General features: G+C 41.8%; 1 protein-coding gene across 10 annotated transcripts in view; it reads left to right on the top strand.

Moving 5' to 3' along the window:
* The window catches only part of dtna (dystrobrevin, alpha), a 115086-nt gene that overhangs the window by 20393 nt on the left and 68525 nt on the right, over nt 1–26168 (top strand). For 8 of the 10 annotated variants that reach the window (XM_088918686.1, XM_088918689.1, XM_088918688.1 and 5 more), the window contains exon 1: nt 5256–5433. The exons of 1 other annotated variant lie outside the window; for it this stretch is intronic. In XM_088918686.1, the coding sequence (XP_088774812.1) occupies nt 5417–5433 (17 nt within the window). In that variant the 5' untranslated portion in view covers nt 5256–5416. Of the gene's footprint in view, nt 1–5255; nt 5434–5823; nt 5894–26168 lie in introns of those variants that run through there. One more of the 10 variants, XM_088918681.1, reaches the window with a different exon arrangement.

The following is a 26168-nucleotide window of genomic DNA, read 5'->3' as shown; positions in this document are numbered from 1 at the left end:
GTGCAATGAAGAGCTCATCAACAGCATGAAAGTATCGATGGAGAGGCATTTGTCTTTCGAGGAGGGAAAATAATTGCAGAAAATAGCCTCGGGCTTGGATCTGCACTGCAGATTAGTATAGGTTATCAACACAGAGAAGGAAAACGTTACCGCCGAGCTTATGAAACCTCACCTTCACCTTCAGCAGGATGTTCGAGCCCATGGAAACTCCAGCTAAAAAAAGAGCATTAGACGTGCTATTTCCTTCCAGGGAGCAGCTCAGTTCTTCAGACTCAGTACTGCCCACCTGCCACCGAGAGATGATTCGTTCACATTCTGACCAGGACACAGCAAGGCGTATTCCTGTGCCTGCCTGCCTGCCTGCCTGCCTCCTCTGACTCTACGAGACTCTCTCTGAAGGGGGACTGCAACGCTATTCATATATTTCAGGGTCAGAGAGAATCGGCTTTGATGAGTGAATTCCAAACCACAATGAAAGTAAAATGTACACATTAACGTGTAAAACCTTCAATTTACATCACATTTCCAGTTATGAGCAGTGCCATGTTACTGTCATTCTCTGCGTCATTCAGTACGAGGCAACAAAACTTCTGGTAATTCAAACATTTCAAACTGGTAGTTTTAAACATTTGACCCACATCTGCAATATGCCAGCAGTGCTCCTCAATCCCAGTTGTCATTCTCTGTAACACCTTTAAGCATACAATGCTGCCTTCTACAGTGTAGAGATTTCATAATGATGGAAAATGTCCTTCACTGGTTTACTTGTGTGGATAGTTCTGAATGCAGCTTGAAAACAACAAGATGTGCCAAAGGTGCACATCAAATGGCACCCAGCCCATAGTTTGGATCTGTGTTACTGTTTTTTGGTAGACAAATCACCAGTCTAGTTAAGAAATACAGTACCTGCTTCAAAAAAGGCAAAGTGTACCTACTGTACCTTCTTTACTTTTGAAAATAAAAAGCTATATATAGCAAAACCGGTTTCGGCATACAGGTGACTATAGAGTTATTGTGAAGAGAAACTGCAGTGTTTTGAAATGTCGATGGCTTATATAAACCTGGACCTTACAAGAAATTAAAGGATGTTTATAAGAGTAATCGGTAAATTTGCCATGCTGGCATTTAATGAAAATGCAATGACTTTAAAATTGTAATTTAAAAACATATTTAGTTCTAAAATAAACACAAAATACTACAAAATATTGTTATGTAATGGCAGTGCATAGTATTTCAGTAATGTATAGTATGCCTAGTCCATCTGAAGTACATTTAAATCAAATCAGGTCCACCACAGCCGATGAGTTCGAGACCCTTGTCTTACAGCCCAACTTCTAATCGTGGATAGACAGTGGGCAGCCTGCTGTCTCATACAGTAAATGTTTTCCAAGTACCTGTATCAGCTTTCAAATATACTTTCTACCATCTCTTCTCACCAGATATTTTTTTCTTTGATCTGCATGGTAACAGGTCCTTGGAATTCTGTTATCTTTGATTTAGTAATGCAAGTCTAAATTTAATTTTCAATAAAGCTAATGCCCTTCCATGTTGCTTGAGGTCCAGACAAAAGCAGACAAATAGAATATTGCACTTCATTATTCACCCAGGCTGCTAAATTATCAATATTATTTAATTCCCCCCAACATATGGTTCGTGATGGAAAATTAAATTAATTCTAAACAATAGTGTGCAAGATCTGCATTGATTGCATTTATGTGAAGCAAATATGATTTCTGCCAAGTGAAATTTTTATTACTTGCTAAAATTACTGTAGTTACGAATCGCATTACATTAGTAGGTGGTATAAAAATATTGGAATAAAGAAATACAAAGAAGATTATGTGGCAGACTATTACTACTTAGACCGCAAATGTATACAGTTCAAAAGACATATCCGGAGGGAAGTTCCAATTTCTGTCTTTGAAAGGGTTTAAAGGTGTAGTCAGTCCTCTATAAACCCTCACATCTCATCTTTTTACACATTTCGAATGATGTTGTTTTTAGATCAAGTTTTTTTTTTATTTTCATGTTATCAGGGAACTTCAGAACAATAAGATATGCAAGAAGTTTAACAGGTCCCCCCCTACCCAGACCCCGCGCCAATCGGATCTGCGCCCGTCTTTCATTCATTCTTGTGGGGGCTCTGCTCCAGATCTTCAGAGTGGGGTCGCCAGCCTTGTGTTTGTGTACCAGGTCTGGGGGTCTCCGTCCCTGCTGCTCCTGCCCTGCCAGTTCGCCCCTCACTGCCTGGGCGCACGCCCGGGTCTCCGGCGTCACGCAACAGGGAACTTACCAGCTGAGCTAAAGGAGAACTCCCCCAGCCTGGGCGGCTTAGATCCCCGTTATACACAGGGGCGTATTCGTTACCTTTACTCTGGTGGTATCATGCTCCAGTATCACAGTGTCTCTGAAGTATGACCACCACTGAACTGGCAGGCTTTGAGGAGGGAGGCAGCACTGCGCTATCAGCTGCTTTCCTGCAGTCAAGCCAGCGAGCCCGATTTTCCATTGACACGCCTGTAGTTGAAGTCATGGGTCCTCGATGAGTAGTGACACAGCTGGATGGAGTGGTCTGTTTCTTCCAATCATTCTGGACAGTTCAGATTATCAAGTGACCCCAAAAGCAATTAACCTCTGTGCACTCGCAAAACATACAGTATGCATAGAAGTGCCAGGTACTGTAAATTCAGAATACAAAGTTTGCTTACAGAGTATGGGGCAGTTCCCACACAGTATGACTTGTGGGGTGTGCAGTAGGCTCTGTGGCATACAGTACTTTAAAATGAATTAGTTGGTTGTTAGGATTTTTGAAAGCATTGAATGACTTGGGCTTTTTTGTCATTTGCAAGAGTTACTGCAAAGCAGTTACGCAGTCGAGCACAGAGCAGAATGAATGACTTTTCCCTGCGAAAGGAGAAGTAGGATTTTTTTTTGTGTGTACAGTAGCTAAATCATACAGCTCTCACTTAGAGAAGCAAGGCTCCAGGGAAGCCCATTGTACTGATGGTGTGCAGAAGATACTGTCCGGCATGGCAAACTTAATGAGAACAAGGGATCTTTTCAAATAAATGCACAAAAACCTTTTTAGACAGGATTTCCACTGAAATTTTACCTAATTTTTTCTTCTACACACGCATACTTTTTAAGGGTATTGATTAAATCTTGTAACCTCAGAAAAAAAAAACTCATTTCTTTTCCGATAACCGATACTTTCCCTCCTTGAGAATAAGATACATCTTGCATTCCAGTTAATCTGCCTATAATGTATATCATTTTCTATTCCCACAAAGTACAGTACTTCTTGAGAGGGATTCAGCCAAATCAGTTGAAATATGACATACGGTAGATGTTTCTAAATGTAATTTCCAATGAAGCTCAAAAGATGTATTAATTAAGCAGTAATCCAATCAAGACTTGTCTTTTTTTGCGCAGAATGTTAAACACTTTATGGCTTTTAGTCTCCTAAATAGCTCGTGTACTGTAATAGAAGTCTCCAGCAGGATGGGCCCTGAGGCTTTGAGTTTACTGTTAATTTCCAGACTGATTCAAGGGCCTGTGTGCGTGTGTCTGTATCGGCCCTGACACAAATGCAATGCAAGGTGCTTTCTGTGACTTAAGGGTGAAAGAAACCGGTGGTTTGACAAAGTCCTTACAGTTACCAGAACACCACAAAACTGCTCTCCCGCTAAAACAAAAGCAGAGGCAGTGCAGTAAAAAGCTTTGTGCTTAAATCATTCTTATACTGTAGATATAATATCGATCAAAAGTACTTTACAAGGTTCAGATGAGATACCACAATGGCAAATTGGAATCTGATTACAAGCCAGATTTATAAAGGGTATAAGAGAGCAGTCCATTGCTGACAGATTCCATCCTTTCACTTTCTAACCACTTGATCCAACTCGGGGTCACAGGAGAGACACAAAAACGCAAACATGCACACACTCACACCAGTTTCAGTTTCCCCAGACATCAATTGATCTACTGTGGGAGGAAACCCCAAAAGCTGAGGCAAATCCACTTAAACATGGGGAGAACATACAAGCTCCACACAGACAGCACCCCAGGAATTGAACCCAGAAACCCAGCGTTGGGAGGTAGTAATGCTAACCACTCTGCCTCCATGCCTCCCACTGACAAATTCTTCATTCATACAGTAAATGCGTTTTCAGCATTTCTTAATTTGAAACGTCTGATCTTTAAATATAGTTCGTAGGCAATGAATTTAGTCAGACATTTGGATTAACTTCTGGATTTTGTATTGCTGGTGTCTAAGCTATAATATCGGCCCTGAGCTGATGTAGAGCCAAGCCAAATCGCTGAAAGCTTTGTGACAAATAAAATACCGCTGTATTTGCCGTTTCAAGTCGGGTTTTTTTTTTTAACAGGTTGAACGATAGGCATTTTGTAAGCATGCAGGTATTACCTGAGACGCTGAGCACATCGATGTCGGAGAGGGGCGCTCTGTGCAGAACAGGGCTCCCCCTCTCCGGCGGCTGCGTGACAGCCCGGGCCCACGGCATTCCAGCAGCGCCTCCCAGAAAATCGCTCGGCCGGCTTCTCCGCGCCGCTTGGCCCGCGTTCAGCACGCAGCCCCGTGCTCCGTTTTTCACTGTGTAAAAATAAAAGCCGTGAAATATAAATACAAGACAAATAAGGACATGAGATCGCGCTCCTGCAAAGCAGGTTCACCTCAGTGACTACGTACCGTACAGTGTGTTAATGTAATGTCACGGGCGACAGTAGAGGTGTTCCAATAAAGGTACTTCATGGTCCATTTGCCCATTATGATAAATATTTTATGGACCCCCCCCCCCAAAAAAAAAAAAGTCTGAAAGAGGGTTTGGATGATCTTGACTCTAGATGGGTGTTAAGTTTGGAATAATGATTACCCTTTTTATCTTTTAATAGCGGCTTTACTGTTTATTGCCCATCTTGGGATTGGAACGTACTGCACACACACACATATATATATACTGTATAAAAAGAGGAAACCCGATTGTGTAACCATTCTGTCAAGGACAGACAGGCTGACAGCGAAAGTGATTTATTTCCCCGGCTTTGGGAAAAGGCCAAAGCGCCGAGGAGAGGCAGCGCTGTGATTGGCGAGCACAGGCGCAGACACCCGCCAGCAGCGCTGTGCAGGAATGTGGAACCCAGTCATTTGAAGTCAAAGATAGAGGCAGTGCAGGGCTGCGTCTCCAGCCAGTTTCTAATTTCATATCCCTGCTATAGCCTTCTCCAGTTTTTTTTTGTGAATCCCTTTTTATTCCCCCCCCCCCCCCTCTCTGACTTGATTCTCTCGTGCTTACTAGCATGGCTGTGTGGGATTATTAATAGAATAAAATAACAAAGGTCGTAAACCTACAGTACTTGCTCAGTGGGTCGCGGGGATACGCCAAGAGACGGACGTAGGATGGTCCACACCGTGGGGTAAGTTCAGATGGAGAAAGTTTGAAGGAATGTGCACTTCGGGTCTTCTGGCAGAGTGATTCAGTGGGCACGGGTAGCGACGCGCCGCTCTTCTGCCTGCGAGATGCCGGGGCTGCGTTGGTAGCGCTTGTTCTGCAAGCCGGGCACGTCCTGCGAAGTAAGATTTAGACCTGCTTTGTAAATTCAATTACAAGACGGCAGTAAGTTTGCGGGGGTTGTTAAGTGCCTGTGCGTAACGGTGCTTCGGCAAGCTGAAACAGTTCAGTAGGCATATAAAGAGCAAAGTGATTTAATGTTATCCGAGATGCAATAACAGCTGCCTTTTTTTTGGGGGGGGGGGGTTATCATTCTCGGGAAAGGGTTTGGGCAGTGTTTTGTCTCTATCTAATCCTAGGACAGACCCGTGCGCTGACAAACACCGTGAAGCCAGCGGAAACACCCACGTTAACTCTCAAAACAGGTGCATGCTCTTTTTTTTGTGATACTTGTTTTTTTTCTTGATCCGGCAACGGGGTTCCAGACGATTCTGACGAGCTGTTCTGCGATATGCTGTCCGTAAGAAAGAGTTGCTGTCTCCTCTTTTAGCCGAATTGAAATCTGATGGGAGTCCGTTGTTGTTTTCTGATTCGCGTACCACTTGACAGATTCCTTGTATGGGTGCAGTTTTAGGTTCTCGGGAGGTAGATGAGATCCAAATAAAACCAGGAATAGCGAGGAAACACGGATCAAACAAGCCGATCGTAACCACGCGCGTTTAGTACTCTGATTTGGTGCCAGAGAGTGGAATGAAATGAATAATCCAGATTAAAATTGTACTTTTCTTAATCTGCTATATGTTGACGCAGTACGATTAAAGTTGTTTGCCAAATGTGAAGAGACGTTAAATCGAATATAATGCACTCAAAAGGAGTATCCATTGCTGCGTGCATGGGAATCCAGTTCTTTTTTTTTTATTGCTGTTTGTTACAACTGCCGAATTGTGTTTCAGCTGCACTTTCCCACGCTTGGAGTTTTGATGTACTCAGTTATCGTCTCCGAAGAGACTTAGTCCTGGAAAAATGCGAGATAAACTTATTTTTTAGATAAACCTATTTTGTCTGGTCTTTTGCCCAGATTTTGAAAAAGGTGGTTATACAGAGTTGTCATTAAAAGCCATGTGCCTTTACACAGTAAAGCCACTCTGAATTGGTAGTGCTTTTCAATTAGCTTGGAAAGCATTTTTTTTGTATGAAATAAACCTGTATATATTTTTTTTCTTTTCAGTTTTGTTATATTTTGGAGTAATGCTAAGCCATTTGTATTACAAGAGTACTTTCTGGTCTAGTTTCTTTAAAAAACGTGGTTTTATTGAAGATCTCACGTTTTTTTTTTCCCCAAGACCAAGCCAAGCCTGGATTACACAGGAGTAAAAAAAGAATTATGATCTGTGTGTGCAGGACTCCTACCTCAGAGACTCCAAAGGATTCCAAAAGATTTATTTGGGTTCTGTGCCGTGCTCTAATGTGATGAGCACAATATAAAAATACATTTGACTGCACTTGAGATGTTGCTGAAGACATCAAACACAGTAGGCGGTCAGTGCAAAGGTCATCAGGATAAGTAATCTTGTTTATTGATATGGTTCTACTGCATTATACAGCCTGTCCCTTCAGGAGCTTGTAATATAAGAAGCAGCCTTCTGCAATCGGTCACACATTACTGCAGGGAACCTACTGTTTTGGGGTAGTTGAGAAAGGGTTATGGGCAGCACGATGGTGCAGTGCAATACCTGGTTTGCTGTCTGCGTGGAGTTTGTATGTTCCCTCAGGGTTTGTGAAGGTTTCCTCCCACAGTCCAAAGGCATGCAGGTTCTGAAAGGTTGACGGATGTCTGTCAAATAGGCGCTGGCGCTAGAGTGTGCGTGTCTGCGTCCGTCTGCCCACGCAGATCCTGACTTGTGCCTGTTGCTGGTCGGGACAGGCTTTGTTGACCCTGCACTGGATCAAGTGGTAGGAAAATGAATGAATGGATGGATGGAATCAGGTAACTTTAGAACAGATAAAGGACATTTTTTTTCACCTGTGTCGCTGGTACGCTGTAGTGAGGAATGGGTAATTATGACATTTTAAAATGCCCTGGCTTCGTACAGACAAGCTGTTAACTCGGCTGCTCTTGGGGACAATGGAAGAATGCGTCCCACTTTAGGATTTCTCATCCCACGCCAGTGGGCTTGTGTCTCCTTGACCGTCAGTCTTTTCCTCCTGTCAGCCAGGCAGCTTGGATTGGTCAGGGAGTGATTTCATACAAGCTACAAGCTGTGTTCGAAGTTGACCGCGCACCCTGATTTTTTGGGAGGTTAGTAATGTCTGCGAATTTCCGTGCAGTTTTCTAGAACATTTGAGGAGCATTTGTATGGTAAGTGGGGTCCTCAGTTACACACGCATACCTGGTGTATTCGGTGCTATATTTCAAGTAAATCCCTCACCGTGACAGATTGTGTTAGACTGCTTAAAGTAAAATTAACTTTTAGTTTTGCAGTGTAGCGTACCCTGCTGTACCTCCTAGCTAGTTTTTCCATTTTTCTACCAATGACTCTTCTCTTCCTCCTGCACAAGACAGAGAACTAACCCTTTCTGTCAGATATACATGAACAGACTTTGATCTAAGCGAAATATTTTTCTGTCCATCTGAACGCACCTCTGTGCGATGGATCAGGGCAAATGATCCAATTCCTGTGTCAAAAGAATATTTCACTATTTTGTTTTAACATAATTGTATTATAATCCCTTTCTAAAAATAATACAGTTTGACCAATATGTATACTTAGAATCAAAATATACATAAAAAGAGTACAAAATGTAGTTTTAGGATTATATAGTGTAGGTATACAGATTTTGGATTGTTGGTTGATGCTCTTATGCTGTCATTTTGATCTACATGATTAACTGTTGCGTAGTCTCCAAAAACTTGATTAGTGAGAGAGGGGCGGAGTGGTAGCTCTGTGGCTTAGGATCTGCGCCTGTGCTTGGAAGGTTGCCGGTTCAAATCCCGCAGCCGGCAGAGGCATCCTACTCCGTTGGGCCCCTGAGCAAGGCCCTTAACCCCAACTGCTCCAGGGGCGCCGTATAATGGCTGACCCTGCGCTCTGACCCCAAGCTTCTCTCTCCTTGTCAGAAAAGCTGGGGTATGCGAAAAGACGAATTCCTAATGCAAGAAATTGTATAGGGTTAATAAAGAAACATTAACATTAGTTAACTGGGCACATTATTCTAACCCTAATATTTTGTTAGGGTTTCTATTTCTGTTATTGTTTCTATTCTATTTCTATTATTCGTTCACTACAGACATGTCATTTAAAAAAAATAAAGCAAGTCCTTGGAAGAATCCACCCATTTTTGTTGCTGAAGATCCAAGGTTCTCCAAGTAGTAAACATTTCGTAGTTGATTGTGAAGCCCAGTGAAAATAATAAAATGCAGGAAGGAACCAATATGATCCACTTATCAAGAGAGCCTTTGTGCTAGGGCACCACCCCTGTGGACTCACCAGCAGTGGAGCCCCGTCCTCTCTGGTCGAAGATTTGTGTTGACAGCTCTGGAGGATGTCAGAGCGTGTGGCTCAGGTGTGCACAGAGATAAATTATGGGTTGTGTACGACAGACCGTTCTATGGGGAGCCCATGGATGGTCTAGGCAGGGATGTCTAGTCCCTACAGGGCTACATTGGTAGTGATTTTAGTGAGTGTAGCTCTGTGCTACACTGATTAAGTCCTGGCTCTTCACTTGCTGCTCTTCCTGGGGACTCATCCTGGCATGACAGCGGTCTAGCAGGACTGAGCTCGTGTCCCAGTGGCTTAGCTTGGGAGATGAGAAGGCCACAGTTCCTCTGTGGAGGCCCAACTGGCCAGTCTTCAGCTGCGGTGAACATTGATGGGAAGCACTGGGACTCGGAGCCCAGCGGACAGACGCAGGCTTGTCCTGACGCTTGCAGAGGAAAGGGACAGAATCCCACAAGACTTTATCTGCAAGCAGGTGCGAAGCAGACGTGGTAGATGTACAGCAAGTGTTACAAAAACTGTTTTTTTTCCCCATGTAAAACTTTACACTGAACAGGGAAAAGGCTTGTCTGTCACAATATTTGCCGATTTTGCAGTTCTCAGTTGCTTTAATCAACATAATCAACCTCAGGTAGTGGCAGTTCTGTGCTCCTTCTCTGCTCACATTGTGTGGCCTAGGAACTGACTGGAGCTCTACTGGAAATAAAGCTCATCTGATGTTTCCACACTTTAAAATACTTATGTAACGCTTAAATATTAGTAGTATAATTTAATTTGGAATATTGTCCAGGCTTCTTGTCCAGGCTTTGAATACATCTCTTAGAGCAGCTTAGCAGAATGGGTCTGCCGAGATGTGCAGTAAATGTGTGAACATTCCTAGCTGAGTCCTGCAGTAGAAGCTGTTCCATTGGGAAGACAGAGATGAGTCTGCTGACCATGGAGGCAGCTGGGTTGGTAGTCCAAGGCCTCACGCTGGGTGGATTGCGATTTCTTTACCTCTGCTTGGCTCTGCTTGTGGTGAAGATGGTCAGTGGGTCCTCAGCCGACTGGGAACAGATCATTCTGGGCTGTGATCATTCTAATGGCTTATGCGTGTGGCTTGGTGAAGTGGTGAACACACAAATGGAAGTACAGTATCAATTGAAAATCAAGTAAAAAGGTATTGTGCCACAATGTGTGGCCAGTACAGCCTTTCTGCTCCCTGGCATACAGTCTACCATATTGACCAGTGTCTAGAATGCTGTAGGAGGGATACAGCATCATTCTTCCACAAGAAAGTCAATCGACTCACATTGGGCTGATGAAAGTGGGGAAAACGCTGTCTCAGGTGTTGAGGTGTTGTTCCAGAATAGCCCATAAATGCTTGTTTGGGCTCAGCTGTGGCGAATGACGTGCAGACAATACGAGTGTCAGGCTCATCACACCACTGGGAGATCACACGAGCTCTGTGGGTGGGAGCACTGTCATCCTGGAAGACAACCCCTCCCAGCAGGAAAGAAATGCTGCAGCAAGGGGTCTCTAAATGGGTCCGCATGCATGGGCATTGGGCTGGTGTCTCTTGCACCCTGTGCATTCACAGTGGGCTTCAGGTTGCTGGAGCCCTCAGCAGGAATAAGCAGCTTTCTGATAATAGATGGATGGATGTAACATTGACTGCAGTGCTGTGTACAGTATATATTACTTTATTACTTATGCATGTAGTGATTGTAAATATTTCAGAATGGCTGAAATGCGTGGTAAGTTACAGTACACCCCTGATAGGACCACTCAGTGAATATCTGGGTATATTCTGAAACACAAGTGTTTCTTCTTTGAGACCCTCATGAAATATTTACATATCAAGACGTCCTGGAGTCTGATATGGCCCCAGCAACCTGGCCAAATTTCCCATTGGCCCTTACCAGTCATGGCCTCCTAATAATCCCCATCTATGAATTGGCTTCATTACTCTGCTCTCCTCCCCACTGAGAGCTGGTGTGGGGTGAGCGTTCTGGCACACTATGGCTGCTGTCACATCATCCAGGTGGGGCTGCACACTGGTGGTGGTGGAGGGGAGACCCCATTATCTGTAAAGCGCTTTGAGTGGAGTGTCCAGAAAAGTGCTATATAAGTGTAAGCTATTATTATTATTATTATTATTATCATTAATTAAGACCAGACAAATCACACTTGCACAAACAGCCCAAAGAGGTGTCCTCTGACATACAGTGCATATATACTGTATTAATCCAGGGGCATTGTACAGGATTACAACAACTCCTTTTTACACTGGATTCATGACAATCCGTGTCGCCAAAACTTGTTTGAGATCAGCAAACAAGACTTGGCGAAAGTTTCGCTTTTTCATCAACCAGCTATGTGCATTAAAAACTCATTAACTGCATTTGAGGAGAGCAAAGGCTCTTAACACCACGTAGCATGCTGTTTTTGTTAACTCCACACATGGTTTCAAAGTATATTTATAGTGAACATTTGTCCCACTCTTTCATTAACTTTTCTGGATTTACCATATTTAGCAAGGAAGAACTGGCTAAGTGTTGTATTCCAAGAAAATTCAGAATTATCTGAAGCACATAGTTGGAGCTGTAAATTCAGTTTGTGTGCAAAAGGGCAGTGTGCTTTGCTTGGTAAAGAAAGTGGCACAGCGTGCATTTTGCACACTACTGCTATGTACAGTACTTCTGAGCTGTGTGCGACTTGCAAGTGCTACAGTACCAAATGCTCAAGGTTCCTTCTCGTTACATCTGAGCAGAAATGTTCAAATGTTTGGAAACCCACCAGGCAGACCAGATAAAAGGCTGCCTTACAACATTTTTCGTTTCTTTCATTCCTGTTGTTTTCCAGGGAATTGCTGTAAATGGCTACATTTTTCAAAAGTTTCCTTTTTCCAGACTCCTGTCTGAATACTGTGGGTAGATTTTCAGTAATGTTTTCCTTTCAGTGACTGTTAGGTTAAGCTCTGTGAAAGCGCAGTTCCGAACCGTGTAGCGGTGTTGTGAGTTTGAAAGGAATGCTAGCAGCCTGCCAGGTTAATGTCGCTGTTCAGTTCAGGTCACGGAGCTGGGGAGCGAAACAGCTGCCCATGAGCGCTGGTAACAAGCAAGCTCTTCACATCCTCCATCCTCAAGGCACACTGGACCTTTTTCTCAATATACAGTAGAAGTTTCTTTTTCTAAAGTGTACATTCAGCATTTCATTAGAGTCTTGGAAGAGGTGGCCTCTCTGCGTGGTATAGGACAGATCCTGTGTCACAAGCCATCTGACGCAGTGCAGTCTCTACATCGTTGGAATCAAGCAACTCAGCGTGTGTATTAGTCTGCCTCTCGACTCTCGACAAGTACTTGTGCTTCATTGTGTCTGGGATGTTTTTGGCTGTAGTGTAAGCAGTTGTATTTATCCTCATGACTCAGTAGTTACATTACAATGTTGTGTTCAAACAAAATCGAAACATCCAGGCCGAAAAGAAAAAATCCTCAAAAGCACTTACAGTATGTCAGGCTTCTCTTACTGTTGATGTAACTCTGTGTGGAGCTGCAGAACATTTCCAAATAAGGTATGAGTTGAAAAGGTTGTTTGTGGAGAATGGTTATAATTTCTGGAAGAAAAAGTTGTGTGCAGGGTAAAATCCCTGTTTGATACCTCTTGGGGGGGAAAAAAACAGCTGGAATCAAATATCTCCAAACTTGTTGTACATGTTCTTTTGAAAACCACTGAATATGCTTTGGTTGGAACATTTAACCATTGTAAATAGGAAAGAAAAACAGCATGGTAACTTTTGGTAAGCAGCTGCTTGCTTAAAGGGGCTGGTTCAGTCACTGACTGATATACGTATACAGTATATACATACTGTAGCTGAAGTGTTCGTAAGTGGTAAACAATATGTTTTCTTAGAAGCCTTGTTTTCCCAATTTTGACACCGTGTTTTTTTTTTACTGAATTTTATTAGGAACACAAAGCCTTTAAATCCTTTAAGAATGGGCGAAAACGGGCCTGGAGCACAAACTGTGAAGTCCAGTAGAGTTATTTTTGTGAGCCCCCATTTATTTATACAGTTTATTCATACAGTTTGCAGAGAGCGATGTGGCCTTCATCAGTGCTGTGGGGATAAAGCCTTCTTAGCTCCTTTACAGGCGTGAGTCTCTTATCTTTCTTGAGTAGACACTCGGCTCCTTCACCCTGCATTCAAGCTTCCCTGGTGAAGGACAGGAGGCTTCTGGCTTTTAACTCTTTTGTTACTCTTTCTATTTCTGTCTGTAGACATCCGCCATGTCACTGGAGGCTGTCTCTTGTTACTTCACCACCCTGTTTGGCCGGGCAGATGCTGTCTCGAGCAGTCGTCATTTTTAGGTCTAAAGCTTTTCTGCTGAAAGATCTGCCCTCTTTAAATTTCTGATCATTCTCCGAAGTGGGAGTCCGTGTGGTAGTCAAGGTGTCCACACAAAATGCGAGAAGTACTGTAGTCTCTTTGTAGTTATGTTTCACAGAGGGAGCTGGAAGTTGCCTGTGACAAGAGAAGGGTCAACTCAGAAAGTATTTCCACACTTGAAAAAGATGCATTCTCACAGGAAAAGAATGAAACTTCCAGACAATGAATCCAACTCTGTGTGGTTCTTGAATGATCCAGGTGCATATTACTCAATAACATGCGTTTTTTGCCAAAAGTGTCCTCGGATGTACATTTTATTTCTTAACAGCAGTGCCATTAATTTTTGTATAAACGTATTTTTTAAATTCTTTTTAAGTTACTCTTAATAATGCTTTTGTTGTCTTGGAGTTAGTGTCATACTTAGGATATTGTTATAGTTTAATTAAAGTGCTTCTATACAGAAGGTAAACCAATACTTCAGAACACAGACTGCATAGCAGAACTGGCACTCTCAGATAACACGGACCATTACCCACAATGTAGGGGCAGCTGACTCCCAGTAAGCAAGAGATATTAATGGGGAGGAAATAGTTTAGGTGGCATAAACACCTGAATGATAATTAAGAAGCTACTTCATATTCTCGGGTCCTGGCTCTAATGTGCCTTTTTTTTTTAGCTTTTCAGCATTTTCCTATTATTGACAATTTATATAGCTCTGTCCTCCAACATTTGATTTTCTTGCCAAATAGTGTTAATCTGTTTCCTAGATATTTAATTGAATTTGTTCTAGATATAATATAAACTTTGGAGGAATAGGAAACAGTAAAATGACTTTGCTTTGTGAAAATTCTATATGTTTTCCATTTGGTCTAACTTGGATTCATTATATCACTGTTGTGATATTTTGACTTAATGAATAGCACTTAATTACTGAAGAATCAGAAAGCACTTTACATACAGGCAAGTGACACTCTTCATCTACCACTGAAGAGCAGGCCCCCACCTGGATGACCCATAGCAGCCACTATGAACCAGCAGCCCCATTGCTCAGCACATCAGATGGAGGAGGGAGAATTTACTTAGAAATTGAATTAAGGGGTAAATGTAGGGATGTCTGATTGTGCATTCCAGAGTGGAATTTAGCCAGGAACTAGCTACTCTTACGAACAGCCCAACCGTATCTTTAATGTCAAAGTAGGCAGGACCTCTGCTTGATTTCTTGTCCAAAGGATGGTAGCTCGTAAAGCACAGAGTAGTCTGTCACCCCACGGTCCGTTGCTTTAGGGAGTTCTTGTCCAGAGTGAAAAGTGCATTTTCCACTCCACCAGCACCAGTTACAGACTGGACCGGGCCTTGCTTGAGTTCAGGTGGTGTCACGGTTTAGCGTGATGTTTCTAGTCTCCCTAGACTGTCAAGTCCTGGGTTGTGTAAGTCATTTAACAGACATCACGAGCTAAATCAAAGACCTCTAGATGATGATCCTGGGAGCTATTAAGAGCTTAAATAAACTACATTTAAATAAAGGGACATTCAAGAAAAACAGTTCATTAGATCGTAATTATTTAGAGCGAGACATTTTTGTCAGTCTTCAGAACGTGTGCATCTTTTCCTTTTTAAAAAAAAATCACCCTATTACTATTTTGTGAGTATCAGATTTTTAGGAGTTGTGATGTTAAGATCCAGAGAAGAATACAGTATGTTTTGGGCTGTAGATGAAATATTTCATTTTCAGAAGACGATTAAGAGAATTGTGTGTGCGTCTTCAGAGTCATGTAAGAGTGTCTTTTGCTCGTCCGTAAAAATTGTACTTCTCTGTGTAAACTGATCAATGCATAAAATACCATTTTCCCAATATGTGTTTTATTTATTTTTTTGTTTTTTGTCCTTCTTAAAGATATGCAACAAACATACAGTGAATGTGCAGGATAACAGCATTTAAGTGGCTAATTTTACCCCATCAGTTGACGGTATGTTATTTAGCTGCCCCGAAGAATCTGCAAAAGTGAATTTCAGAAACGACATCAGGGTTGTGTTGTCTCTTTCTTCACAAAGGCAAGCCTTCTGGATTTAATTATTGCAGAGTTTTGTGGCTACAGTTATCTGTAGACACATGAAAATCTGTGGGTGGCATAATAACTGGTCAGAGGTGAGCGAACAGGTAATTATTTCACTGAGCATGACACCGTGACCAAGGAAAAATGCAGTAAAGCATTTGGAGTATTCAAGAGTAATTAAATAATCTATCACACCAAGGCAGGGAATTAGATGAGTTTCCTTGCGCTGAATTAACTCAGCTCAGAACTAAACACTTCGCCGTGCGCTTGCAGAGGGTTCACAAAACGACCCTGCAGGTCACTGAAGCGATGTTTACTTTTTATTAGCGTTTTTTATCTTTAAATTAATCAATTGGGAGCGCACCCTCACATCCAAAGAAGATCCGAAGAGTAACCGTTCAGACAGCAGGACATTTATGGTAGCAATTTGAGTGAAGAGGCAGTGACACATGAAGGAAGGTTGTTGCTCTCGTATACAGACGGGAAACGGAAAACAATATGAAGAGAGGTGGATGCAGGAGAAAGCTAGGAGAGGGAACAGCCCGGACATGTTGTAACAGCACTTGTGGACCACAGGGAATGAGAATAATTAAATCTCCCCCCACCATCACAGGCCAAATGACAAGAAAAAAAAAATTCAACCTCATCACATTTCTGCACTGACTCAACAAGTAAAACCTCATTGTAAAAGCTGTGTGATTGCTTGTGCTCAACGCTTTTGTTAAAGCTGAACATCGTAATGTTTTTACAATGTTTGTAAAAAAGATGAACAGTTATTATGATTGCAGCAGATGTGCTCCACGTTTATTCGTAGCCGTGATGAAATCGGAGCACGCATTATAGAGCAAAGATTTACAGCTTCTCTTACATCTTGCTTTAAGCAGCTCTACAAATGTTGCACTTCAGTTGTTACAGCACGGCACGCAAGGGGGTCGTAATTGTCAGACACGGTGCATTGAAATCCAGAAAACACGAGGGTCACTTTTATTCACATCTCCGTAGTTTTGTCGTGCCTGGATTGCGCTAACCGTACGCCTCCCGCAGCGAGAGCTACGAGTTGACCATGCGAGACCATTTCGTTTGCTGGCGCTCAGGCGTTTTGGTTTGGATGTGTACAGTATGCTCTGGAGCACAGTCGTGCAGGCATGTCCAGACGGCTTGAGCTTCTTGGCAGAAACCTGGAGCCAGGCGTTTGGTCTATACTGGCTGCTGCGCGTTGGGAGTTCACGATTCCGCTCGCCCCCACGAGGCCTCCAGAACTCGCAAAGCGCCACCGACTCCCCCCCAGCTTTCATAGTGAGTGGCTGTTTCGCCAACGTGAGCTTTACCTGCAGTCAGGACTTAAGATAAGATCACTTTATTGGCCCTATACAATTTCTTGCATTAGGAATTCATCTTTTCACAGACCCCCAGCTTGCTCTCCATGAGACAGGGAGAGAAACTTGGGGTCAGAGCGCAGGGTCAGCCATTTATACGGCGCCCCTGGAGTAGTTGGGGTGAAGGGCCTTGCTCAGGGGCCCAACGGAGTAGGATTCCTCTGCCAGCCGCGGGATTTGAACCAGCAACCTTCCAGCCACAGGCGCAAATCCTTAGCCACAGAGCCACTGCAGCATACTTTGATGGGGCCACTCAAGGACATTCACTTTCTTACTGTTCAGCTACTGCATAGCTGTATAGCTTTTCCTTGCGCTTGGGATCATCGTCCCACAGAAAGGCAAATCTGTGTGCCAGATCAGTCTTCCTCTGCGATTTGCCAGTACTTTGCTCCATCTATGTTTCCATCTGTCTTGACAAGCTTCCCGGTCCCTGCTGATGAGGAGCAGGTCTATAACAGCACGCTGTCACCACCATGCTTAACGGTATGGTAGCTGTTAACATAATTCCCAGTTTTGTCTTCTCTGTGCTGCTGATGACATGTCACGACATATTGCATAAACACTTTGAGCAACTCCTTATTCAGTGTTTAGCTTTAAAACACTATTTTTGCTGTATTTTTTCCCTAACATTGTTTTTTAATATCCCTATATATACATCTCGTGTATAGATTAATAGAGAAATAGACTCAATATTCCTAAAATCAGAATTATTTTAATCTCTTTTATGCATGTTGCTGAGTTTATTCATTAGTAAATAAATGTGAAGAAGATACTTTTTCTTATAAGCAGGAGGCTGGGAAGGTCAGTCATGAGTTGGCAGACTGCACTTGTGTCCAGAAGCTGTTATTAGTACTGTCAGCATTAGAGGCTAACTATAATAACAGCAGCATTCTTTCAGCTACTTTTTGCTGACAGCCTGTAATATCTTCATCAAAACAAGACTGAAGCCAGGAACAGTGTCTGGCTGTTCTGCCTTCTTAGTTTGTCATTCGCTTTGTGAAGTTCAGACATCCAGTACGTACTGCAGTTTTATGTAGTGACATTTTGCCTGTGTTTAACTTACAGTATCTTTATAAAATTTCCATTTTTTAGTTTTTGTTTTCAAAATTCAGTTGTCAATAGCCCTTCAGATATTCACCTACTCCTGGAATTAACTCTTATAAGCCCTTAGACTCTTTATGGAATTGATTAGATGTAAAGGAGTAGCTTAGAATAAAAAACATTGATTTGAAAAGCCATTAGAACACAACGTTAACTAAATGTCAGTATATGACTGAAAATACAGAGCCTTCCTATGGCGTCTTATTTTGTGAACCTACAAAACGATGCGTGCATATTTTTTAAATGTAATATTTTATTCAAATCATGAACGCTAATGCTGCAACTGAAGACGCTGGATAAGATCATTAAAGATAAAATACAGTAGCGTAACACAAGATAAGTAAATGTCAGCAAAATCTAAACAGAAAAAAATCGGAAAAACTGTAAATTGCATAAGTATTCAAATTTGTGAACTCAGTATTTGGTGGAAGCGATAGCCCTTAAGTCAGGACCGTGAGTGGGCTTCTCAAGAACATTTTATTTCTGTTGCTAAGCCTCCCCACTGTACTGTAGATGTGGCCTCATCACCCTAAAATATGTTTGCTTTACCATAGAACGTGCCCACAAAGCTTGTTACTTTTAGTGTCCTTTCAGTGTTTTGTGCACAATATCGTTCTCTAGAGGGTACTATTTCCGCCTTTTCACATCTGAGAAGTTTTCTGGTAAAGGCGTTTGTTTTAATGTTGAGTGGTTGTCAAAGGCTTCTTTTTTGCCATGAGTGCAATGTCTTGTTTTCTCCAGTAACAGATATTTTGTGGAAAAAACAAAGCTGTTTGTCAAGTCAGTGGGTGTCCGTTTTGGTAAGCGGATTTTGGTTTTATGTTTTTGATGAATTTCTGCTACTTGGATATTCTATTTAACCCCGTGTACAGGAAAACTGGGGAAAAAAACAAAGCAAATCCTTTACAACACATGACTGCACACGCGTACAATTCATGTCTTGTCATTAAAGTGTCACTTGCAAACAATCCCTGGACCGAAGGTTTTAATCAGGAATGTAATCAGTGGACATTTTTTAAAAAGTTTTACTGCTTGTCTCTTTGTTTTATTTTGTGAAGAGTTTAAAATTTCCTGGTTCTCATTCATTCATTTAATTGTAATTACTGCATGAATGTGTAGCTAACGTGATTCTCTTACAAACCTTTGAATGTGCACACTTTTGGTGCTTTTATTGTAGTTCACTTTATTTTCACTATTCTTTTCTGGGATTCAATCCTAATCATTCACTGTGCATTTCTGTGCTGTGATAATGTTCCGATTCAGTATCACAGTATTTTTGAAGTGCTGTGTTATTCTTCCTTTAGAAATATGTTCTATGGCAACTCGTGGTAATTTCATAGTCGAGTGCAGAAATACAAAGTGAAAATCTGAAATCGCTGTGAAATTGCAAAAATATGCAAATTATGGTCGGCTTAATTTTATTGCCGGTTTTAATGCTTTTAATTGGAAAGAGATAAGAGACTCAGAAGTATACAGTACATTTCAGATGTATGAGACATCCGTGTTATCTCGGTGTTGCACCTCACCGGGTATATTTTCAGGCTTCTAGCAGATAATGCCCTTAGACACACTCCCAGAAAGAGATGTTTACATGATCACATTTGTACGTTTGCAAAATTAAATATCCAGTTCGTACTGCAAATGAATTTGTTTTTATTCCGGTGTGCTGTATGTGCACAGTAGTTGGTGCAGCCCCGATACAGCAGTATTAAACTTGCCCTGTCCTCGACTGTTACAATGCATGTCAACATTCCTGCAGTTACTCCTTACAAAGTGTCAGCACTGTTCGCTAGCTTTATGAGCCTGCGCTGAAATTCCTTCTTGGCTTCATCACTCTCGATATTGCCTCTTTGTTGTGCTGTACCCCCCTTGTCCGAGTCCTCCCTTGGAAGCCATGAACACCTGTTGCTCTCTGTATGGCGGAGCATTGACCTGCTGTCATGTAACAGTAACGTGCAGACTAACGCAGCTCGATGTGAAGGGTGCCTCTTCAGCTCTTCAGACAACAGATGACATTTAGCTCACACGCAGAGCTCTTGGGTCCGCACCAGCATTTCTATGAAGCGGCTTCCCTTGAACTTTCATTAGACGTGGGCTGGCCATCACGATGACGCGTTCAACACCTGCGAATCCACAGTGCTTCCTTCTCTTCCATTCTCGGCGTGAATCGGCACAGAAATCACCTGGTTTGCCAACGCGCAGTCACTTTAAGAAAGGCATGTATTGATAGTGTGATATTGCTTAAGCTGTTGTAAAAGCGGACTTTTGTGATCTCTCTGAAGTTTTACAGTGAGTGCAGTGTAGTTTTTCCATGACAATGCAACTTTGAGCTCTAAGGAACTAATAAGTAAAGTATTTTTGGCAAGACATCAGACAACATTAAAGGCCCTGTAAACTCAGTATGGAGTCTGCTTGGTGTTACTGCCAAATAGTTTCGCCGTAGTAGATGTTTATTTTTCTGTGTTTAAAGTGTGTTTTTCTTGTTTTGTTGTACAAGCTGTATATTGTTGTGTGCTGTCCACAAAGGGACGATGGGGTATCTTTCAGGAAATGTGTTCTGCGGGGTTCCCTTGGTGATGAACTATTAGAGTCCACATTAGTCCAGGTGGATAAATATTGGTTGCAGTTCCTGCAGGTGTGCAAATCTACTCTTTTGGTGCCATCTGCAAATCATCAAGTGCCAGTTTCTCTGTTTATTAGTTTTTTATGTGATTAGAAGTGTGCTGTAAGATAACCTGGTAAAAGATCAGTTTGTAGGTTTAAAGCAACCATTTCTGTTTGCGTGACTGGCAAGCTGTTAGCACCAAACTACACATCTTTTACCTTTTGTTAATGTTACTTTTTATTGGAATTTAGAAGTGGCACTGTCCACCTCCCTGAGCAAGGTTACGCATATTGATTTCAATATTAATTAAATCTCAAAGTCCAATAAAAAATAGGAATATCTGTGAGAATGTAAGAAAGAAGAAGCACCCCTGAGCTTAACAGCTGCAAATTGAAGGAGTGAGAGTGACAGTTACTGATGGGATAAATCAATCGAGCTGGTTTCTCCCCGCTATCAGGCAGCAGTCTTGGCTACAGCCTCATGTCTTTTTATAGAAACCTGCTCTAACACTTGCTACTGTATGAAAAGGATTCCTCTTCGTGTACATTAAGCCAAAAGGCTTTCTTCTGCTGTTCCTCTTTACACTGCAATCCAGTTACCATAGGACATGGGTCCGTCATCTCACATTTGTAAAATGATTTTATTTTTTTAGTCCAGAATCCTTAAAAAAATGGTCATCCATTTTACCGTTCCTACTAGAGTTTAACAGGAACCAAAGGTTTGTGGTACACTGTGCAAAGTAGGTTGCAGCGAAACCTTGTTCCCCTTTCTTTCTTTCCCATGAAGAGTGAGAGAGAGAAAAAAAAACTTTTACTCTGCCTTTTACAATGGAGCTGCTGGGTTCACTGCTGCCATGGCAACAGACCACATGATGAGTGTATTGGATTGCCTGGGACAGAGTGCGCTGAGGCATAGACAGAGAGCATACCCTGCCTCCTGCTCAAATTCTGGGTTCACCCGAGTTTCTCTGGACTTTCTTAATAAACTGAAGTTAACTGCTCAGACTTCAGACCATCTCCCCTGTTATAATTAAAACTGCCCAGTCTCTGCAGTCCCAGAGGGATTCCTTCAGGTGAGGACTATATATTTTTGTTCTTCTTGAGATCGCTTTCTCTCTTATTGTGTTATTGAGGTTAAATTGTTTTTTTTTCCTGTTTTACCAAAACATTAATTTCGGTAAAATTGGTTTCATCTTTGCAATATCCTATTCTTTAGTTCCTCTGAGTCTCCAACCCAGCCCATGCCAATACTGTGCAGAAAGTCTTAAAAATAGATAAAGCCGGGATACCTGGTGACCGCCACAGGCTATATTTTTTTCATATGATGCTAGAAAACAAAATCAGATTCACATTTCAGGCTGCTGTTGGCAACTTTGGTGCCACCTCTCAGATTAGCCTGCTTCAAGACAGAAGGTGTGGCAGCCTGAAAAAAGTTTCTGGAGGCTGACAAACACCGGACTGATTGTATTTTACGGTTTATTGGCTTTTCTTGGGAATATAATGTGCTTTTACTTGTATACAGCAAGTTTTTAGTTGTATTTTAGTTGTATACAGCAAGTCTGCCCTGTGTGTAGTTTGTATCACTAAGGGTCTGTAGAATATGGCTATAGCACACTGGGGAATGAGCCAGCTTCTGTACAAAACTAACAGAGCAGACAGCTGTGCAGTTCTTTCGTTACTCATTGACTAGATTTCCCTTCTTTGACTTCCAGATTTATTTTGCTGTGGAATAAGTAACAAGTGCATGAGAAACCCTGTCCACACTGTTTCATACCATGTGCATAATAGTTGTCTGACGTTCATGACGTTCAAGCTAAAGCCAGAATAGCAAGCTTATGGCTGTTGTATTCTTTTTGATCTTCACTGCTTTGTAAGGAGTGTTATTTTTCACCCGTTCGTTATATTAATTATTCTGGTACTTGTAGCTGTGTGTCAGGGCTTTATTCTTGGCAGAGCAGCTCCTGGTCTTTCTCAGCTCAGTAGCCCGGCTGCAGGTGATGAGTAACCGAACGTAAAATGTTAAAGTGAGGCCCCTTGCTCTGGGATAAACGTACGCAGCCAACAGCTCCAAAGATGAGGCAGAAAGTCATAGATTCCTGTTTCTCATAGCTTAAGCCTCTGCTGAAGCTGTTGTAACTGCACCTTCTCAATCTGTATCCTTCCTTTTTAAATTCACATCGATCAGTGCGGGGAAGAATATTTTTGCTGGAAAGTCTGTAGGATTTCCTGATTAAATCTTCTGTGAGGCTCTGTGGCTAAGGATCTGTGCCTGTGGCTGGAAGGTTGCCGGTTCGTATCCCGCAGCCGGCAAAGGAATCCTACTCCGTTGGGCCCCTGAGCAAGGCCCTTAACCCCAACTGCTCCAGGGGCCGTATAAATGGCTGACCCTGCGCTCTGACCCCAAGCTTCTCTCCCTGTCTGTGTGTCTCATGGAGAGCAAGCTGGGGTATGTGAAAAGACAAATTCCTAATACAAGAAATTGTATATGGCCAATAAAGTGATCTTATCTTATCTTATGTGCACCATGTTTTGTCAGATTTCCAAAGTTGCTTTCACTTTACTATAGTTTGTTCTAGTCTCATAGCATGTTTTGTCTTCAGATTACACTTTGGGTTAATACATCCTGGCCTAAGGTTCTCCCTCAGTACACATGGTGACCAGGCTCCCACCTGCTGAGCTTCAGTGGGCTGCCGGTTGTGAGTTGCAGGGAGATATGGCTGCTGGCTGCCTGTCTTTGACCAAGCATTGCGCAGAGCCTCTGAGATTCACACCCTCTGCAAACTTTCTGAATGAAATTGCTTTTTTTATCCAAATGAAACAAGCTGCTTTTCTTTCGAATTTAGTGGTGGTGTGATAGTTAAAAACATTTTTTAAAAGCAACAGACTTGTAACAACAGATCTCCTTATCTGTGCTTAAAAATGAATGGAAGTGCCCCGATGCTGTGCTATTGTACTTGATTTTTCTAAAATAGTAAATACGTTTTGGATGAAGCAATAGTGGAAGGAAAAGGGTGATTTTATCAATTATTCTGATGTTATTGTGGTAATGATAAAATCTGTAACGATAGGAACAAGTTTAATGAGATTACACACTCTTAGGACAAGGATTGTGTGGTTTGTGTCAGTGACAAGAGCTGGTACAGTATCTTGAAGCAGTCTGTTATCTTATTTTGATAACTGGTGATTTTTATGGCTTAAAGATAAAGTTGCACAGGTTGGTAATGTGACATTGTGCTAAACAAGGGAGTGTTGTAGGAGATTTTTGGCGATAAGTTCTTGTAAATATTTACTAGTGGCCAAGTATAGGCCCTAACAAAATGTATTCATACTTTATTCTCCTGCCAAGCTAATGTAGCATCTGGCAAACACACAAAACTACAGTGCTTGAAATCTGTAATTACATGATGTACTGAATAATGGTAAAAATTCAACCTGAAGCCTAGCCAATACAGCCAATACAGAAACAACAAAATTAGTTTCACCAGTAGGCGTCAGTGTCCACAGGGCAGTGGACACTGATGTATTTGAGAAGTCACTTCTGTTTCACCTGGATCTTTCTTTCCTTCCACCGATTTTCCTCGTCCTCTGCGTTGCAAGTGAGTGTATTGTACGTATATGATGAACTAGATGCATCACTCAGACTTGCAGTGAAAAGGTGGACATGTCTTCAGTGCTGAATGGTGAACGACTCATGGTATTAGCCAGTGTACAACAGTAGGGGAGTAGTTCAGGCCCACATGTAATGATGATACCACAGTGTATTTACACTTGTCATCTGTCAGTATTATTAGGAGTTTTGAAAATCCTAGTCTTTGATGATAGCAGCAAACAGACATGAACCCTGCCTTTTACAAAGGGCATCACCAAATCCTTTGCTTTTCTTTTAAAAATCTCGTTTGATATAATGTATTTTTTTGTGCTTGCACCACTTCATTTTTTCTGTGCTTATACGCAAATCAGCTCAAAGAAAGCAAAAGGAAAATGCAGATGGCAGATGTGCAATTTCTTTAATATCCTTTTGTTTCCAGAAGGGCACCTCTTGCTCCTTCCTGGTCGCTTCTTGGCATAAACTAAACATCTTCAATTACTCAGTAGTTAAGTAGAGAGAGGTTTGAGGATGCAGATAAAATTAATTTACAAATGCTCCAGAGTTATGATTAAGATTAATTATGAATATTTTTATGATTGTTATTATCATACATATTGACTTGTGGTCTATGTTAAATTATGCTAAGTATAGCCTAGAGTATGACATTATTAATGTAAAGTCACCCTAAATTATTAACATAATTTATTTCAACAACATACTGTAGCTTTCAATCTACCATTTTGCCTGCTGCATGAATGTGCAGTATTCTTATTATGGAATCACAGTTAATTATGCATTTGCTTATATCAGCAGCCCCTGGGCCACAATATACAGCTCAGAGCCAGCATATCATGATCAGCCTTTGTTGGGGGACATCACCCTCACATTCATGGTGTCGGTAGTGGGATATGTGAGGCATGTCCAGTTTACTCTAAGGCAGAAGGAGGCTGTGACCAAGCCTAAGCTTTTTTTTAAAGTTATATGTTATTTAACTCGTTGTTGCTGCTGCTGTCTGTGTTAATGTTTTTGGTGTTTCCTTAATGTCTTTGTATTGGAGCACACATGCAAATAAGCATTTCGTTGCAGATGTGTGTATGACAATAAACTAAACTTAACCGAAGCTTGCACCATCACAGCAAAGCTTCCAGTGTTATGCATTATATTCAGCTCCGGATTCATAAATCCCAATTCAATTTATGTCATTTACCAACGACACGAAACTTTGAAGAAGATAAGCTGCTCATTATTTAAAGGAATCAAACAGGAGTCAAGAATTATGGACAGCACTGGTCTTGTGAGAAAGGTTTTCATAGAAATGCCTCAGTGCCGGGTACAGCACTGTAGACAGAGCTGTGCAAATCACTGGGCAATGAATGCAGTGATCCTGTTGGCCCAACACATTCTCTCAGTGTAAAACATAGTGAATCAGCATCTTTACCTTCTTTCACCTATATGTAGTAGAAGGAGGGATGATAGCTGTGTGTAACCTCCTTTAAAGAGGTGGTTTGAGGCAGTTCTGTGAAATCCTGCATACTGTACATTCTAGAGGGCCTTTCTGGACCTCCTGTCAATAAATGCAAGGTGCAGATCTCCTGTATAAGGGGGAAATCGGGTCACATTATGCCTGACGTTACAGTATGTTCTCTTTGAAAATATTTTGAATCATGAGGAATACAAATTTAATGAGGGAGATAAATATTCAGCAAAGAATTTTCCAATAAGAAAGGCCCATGTTGTGTCAAGAGATCAAAGAAAGCAGCAAATTGCCTGTGATTAAGATTGAACTGAACAACTGTCATTGAGCTAAAGTGAAGATAAGTAATTCTTGGCTCCCATCATTCCACAGTCTGAGGTTAAAACATTACTTTCAAGACACTGCTGTCCAGTTGACCAGGCTCTGATATTATTCCAGTTAACAAATGTTTCAGTCGAGAAGCATATCTAAGTATTCCAAAAATATGTTTTAGAGCCAAAACCTCTCTATTAGATTAAATGTAAATTTACCAAGTGGAGTATGACCGAATGTTCTGAAGTATAAGAGCGGTCAGTTTTAGTGAGGTAATAATCAGCGTGAAAGTTTCATGTTGAGTATTATTGTCTCATGAGTGTTTTC

The sequence above is a fragment of the Atractosteus spatula genome, chromosome 6, assembly GCF_055471065.1.
Source record: "Atractosteus spatula isolate fAtrSpa1 chromosome 6, fAtrSpa1.hap1, whole genome shotgun sequence".
Lineage (NCBI taxonomy): Eukaryota > Metazoa > Chordata > Actinopteri > Semionotiformes > Lepisosteidae > Atractosteus > Atractosteus spatula.
The sequence above is the reverse complement of the archived record's forward strand: the minus strand, read 5'-3'. Positions and strand labels throughout refer to the sequence as shown.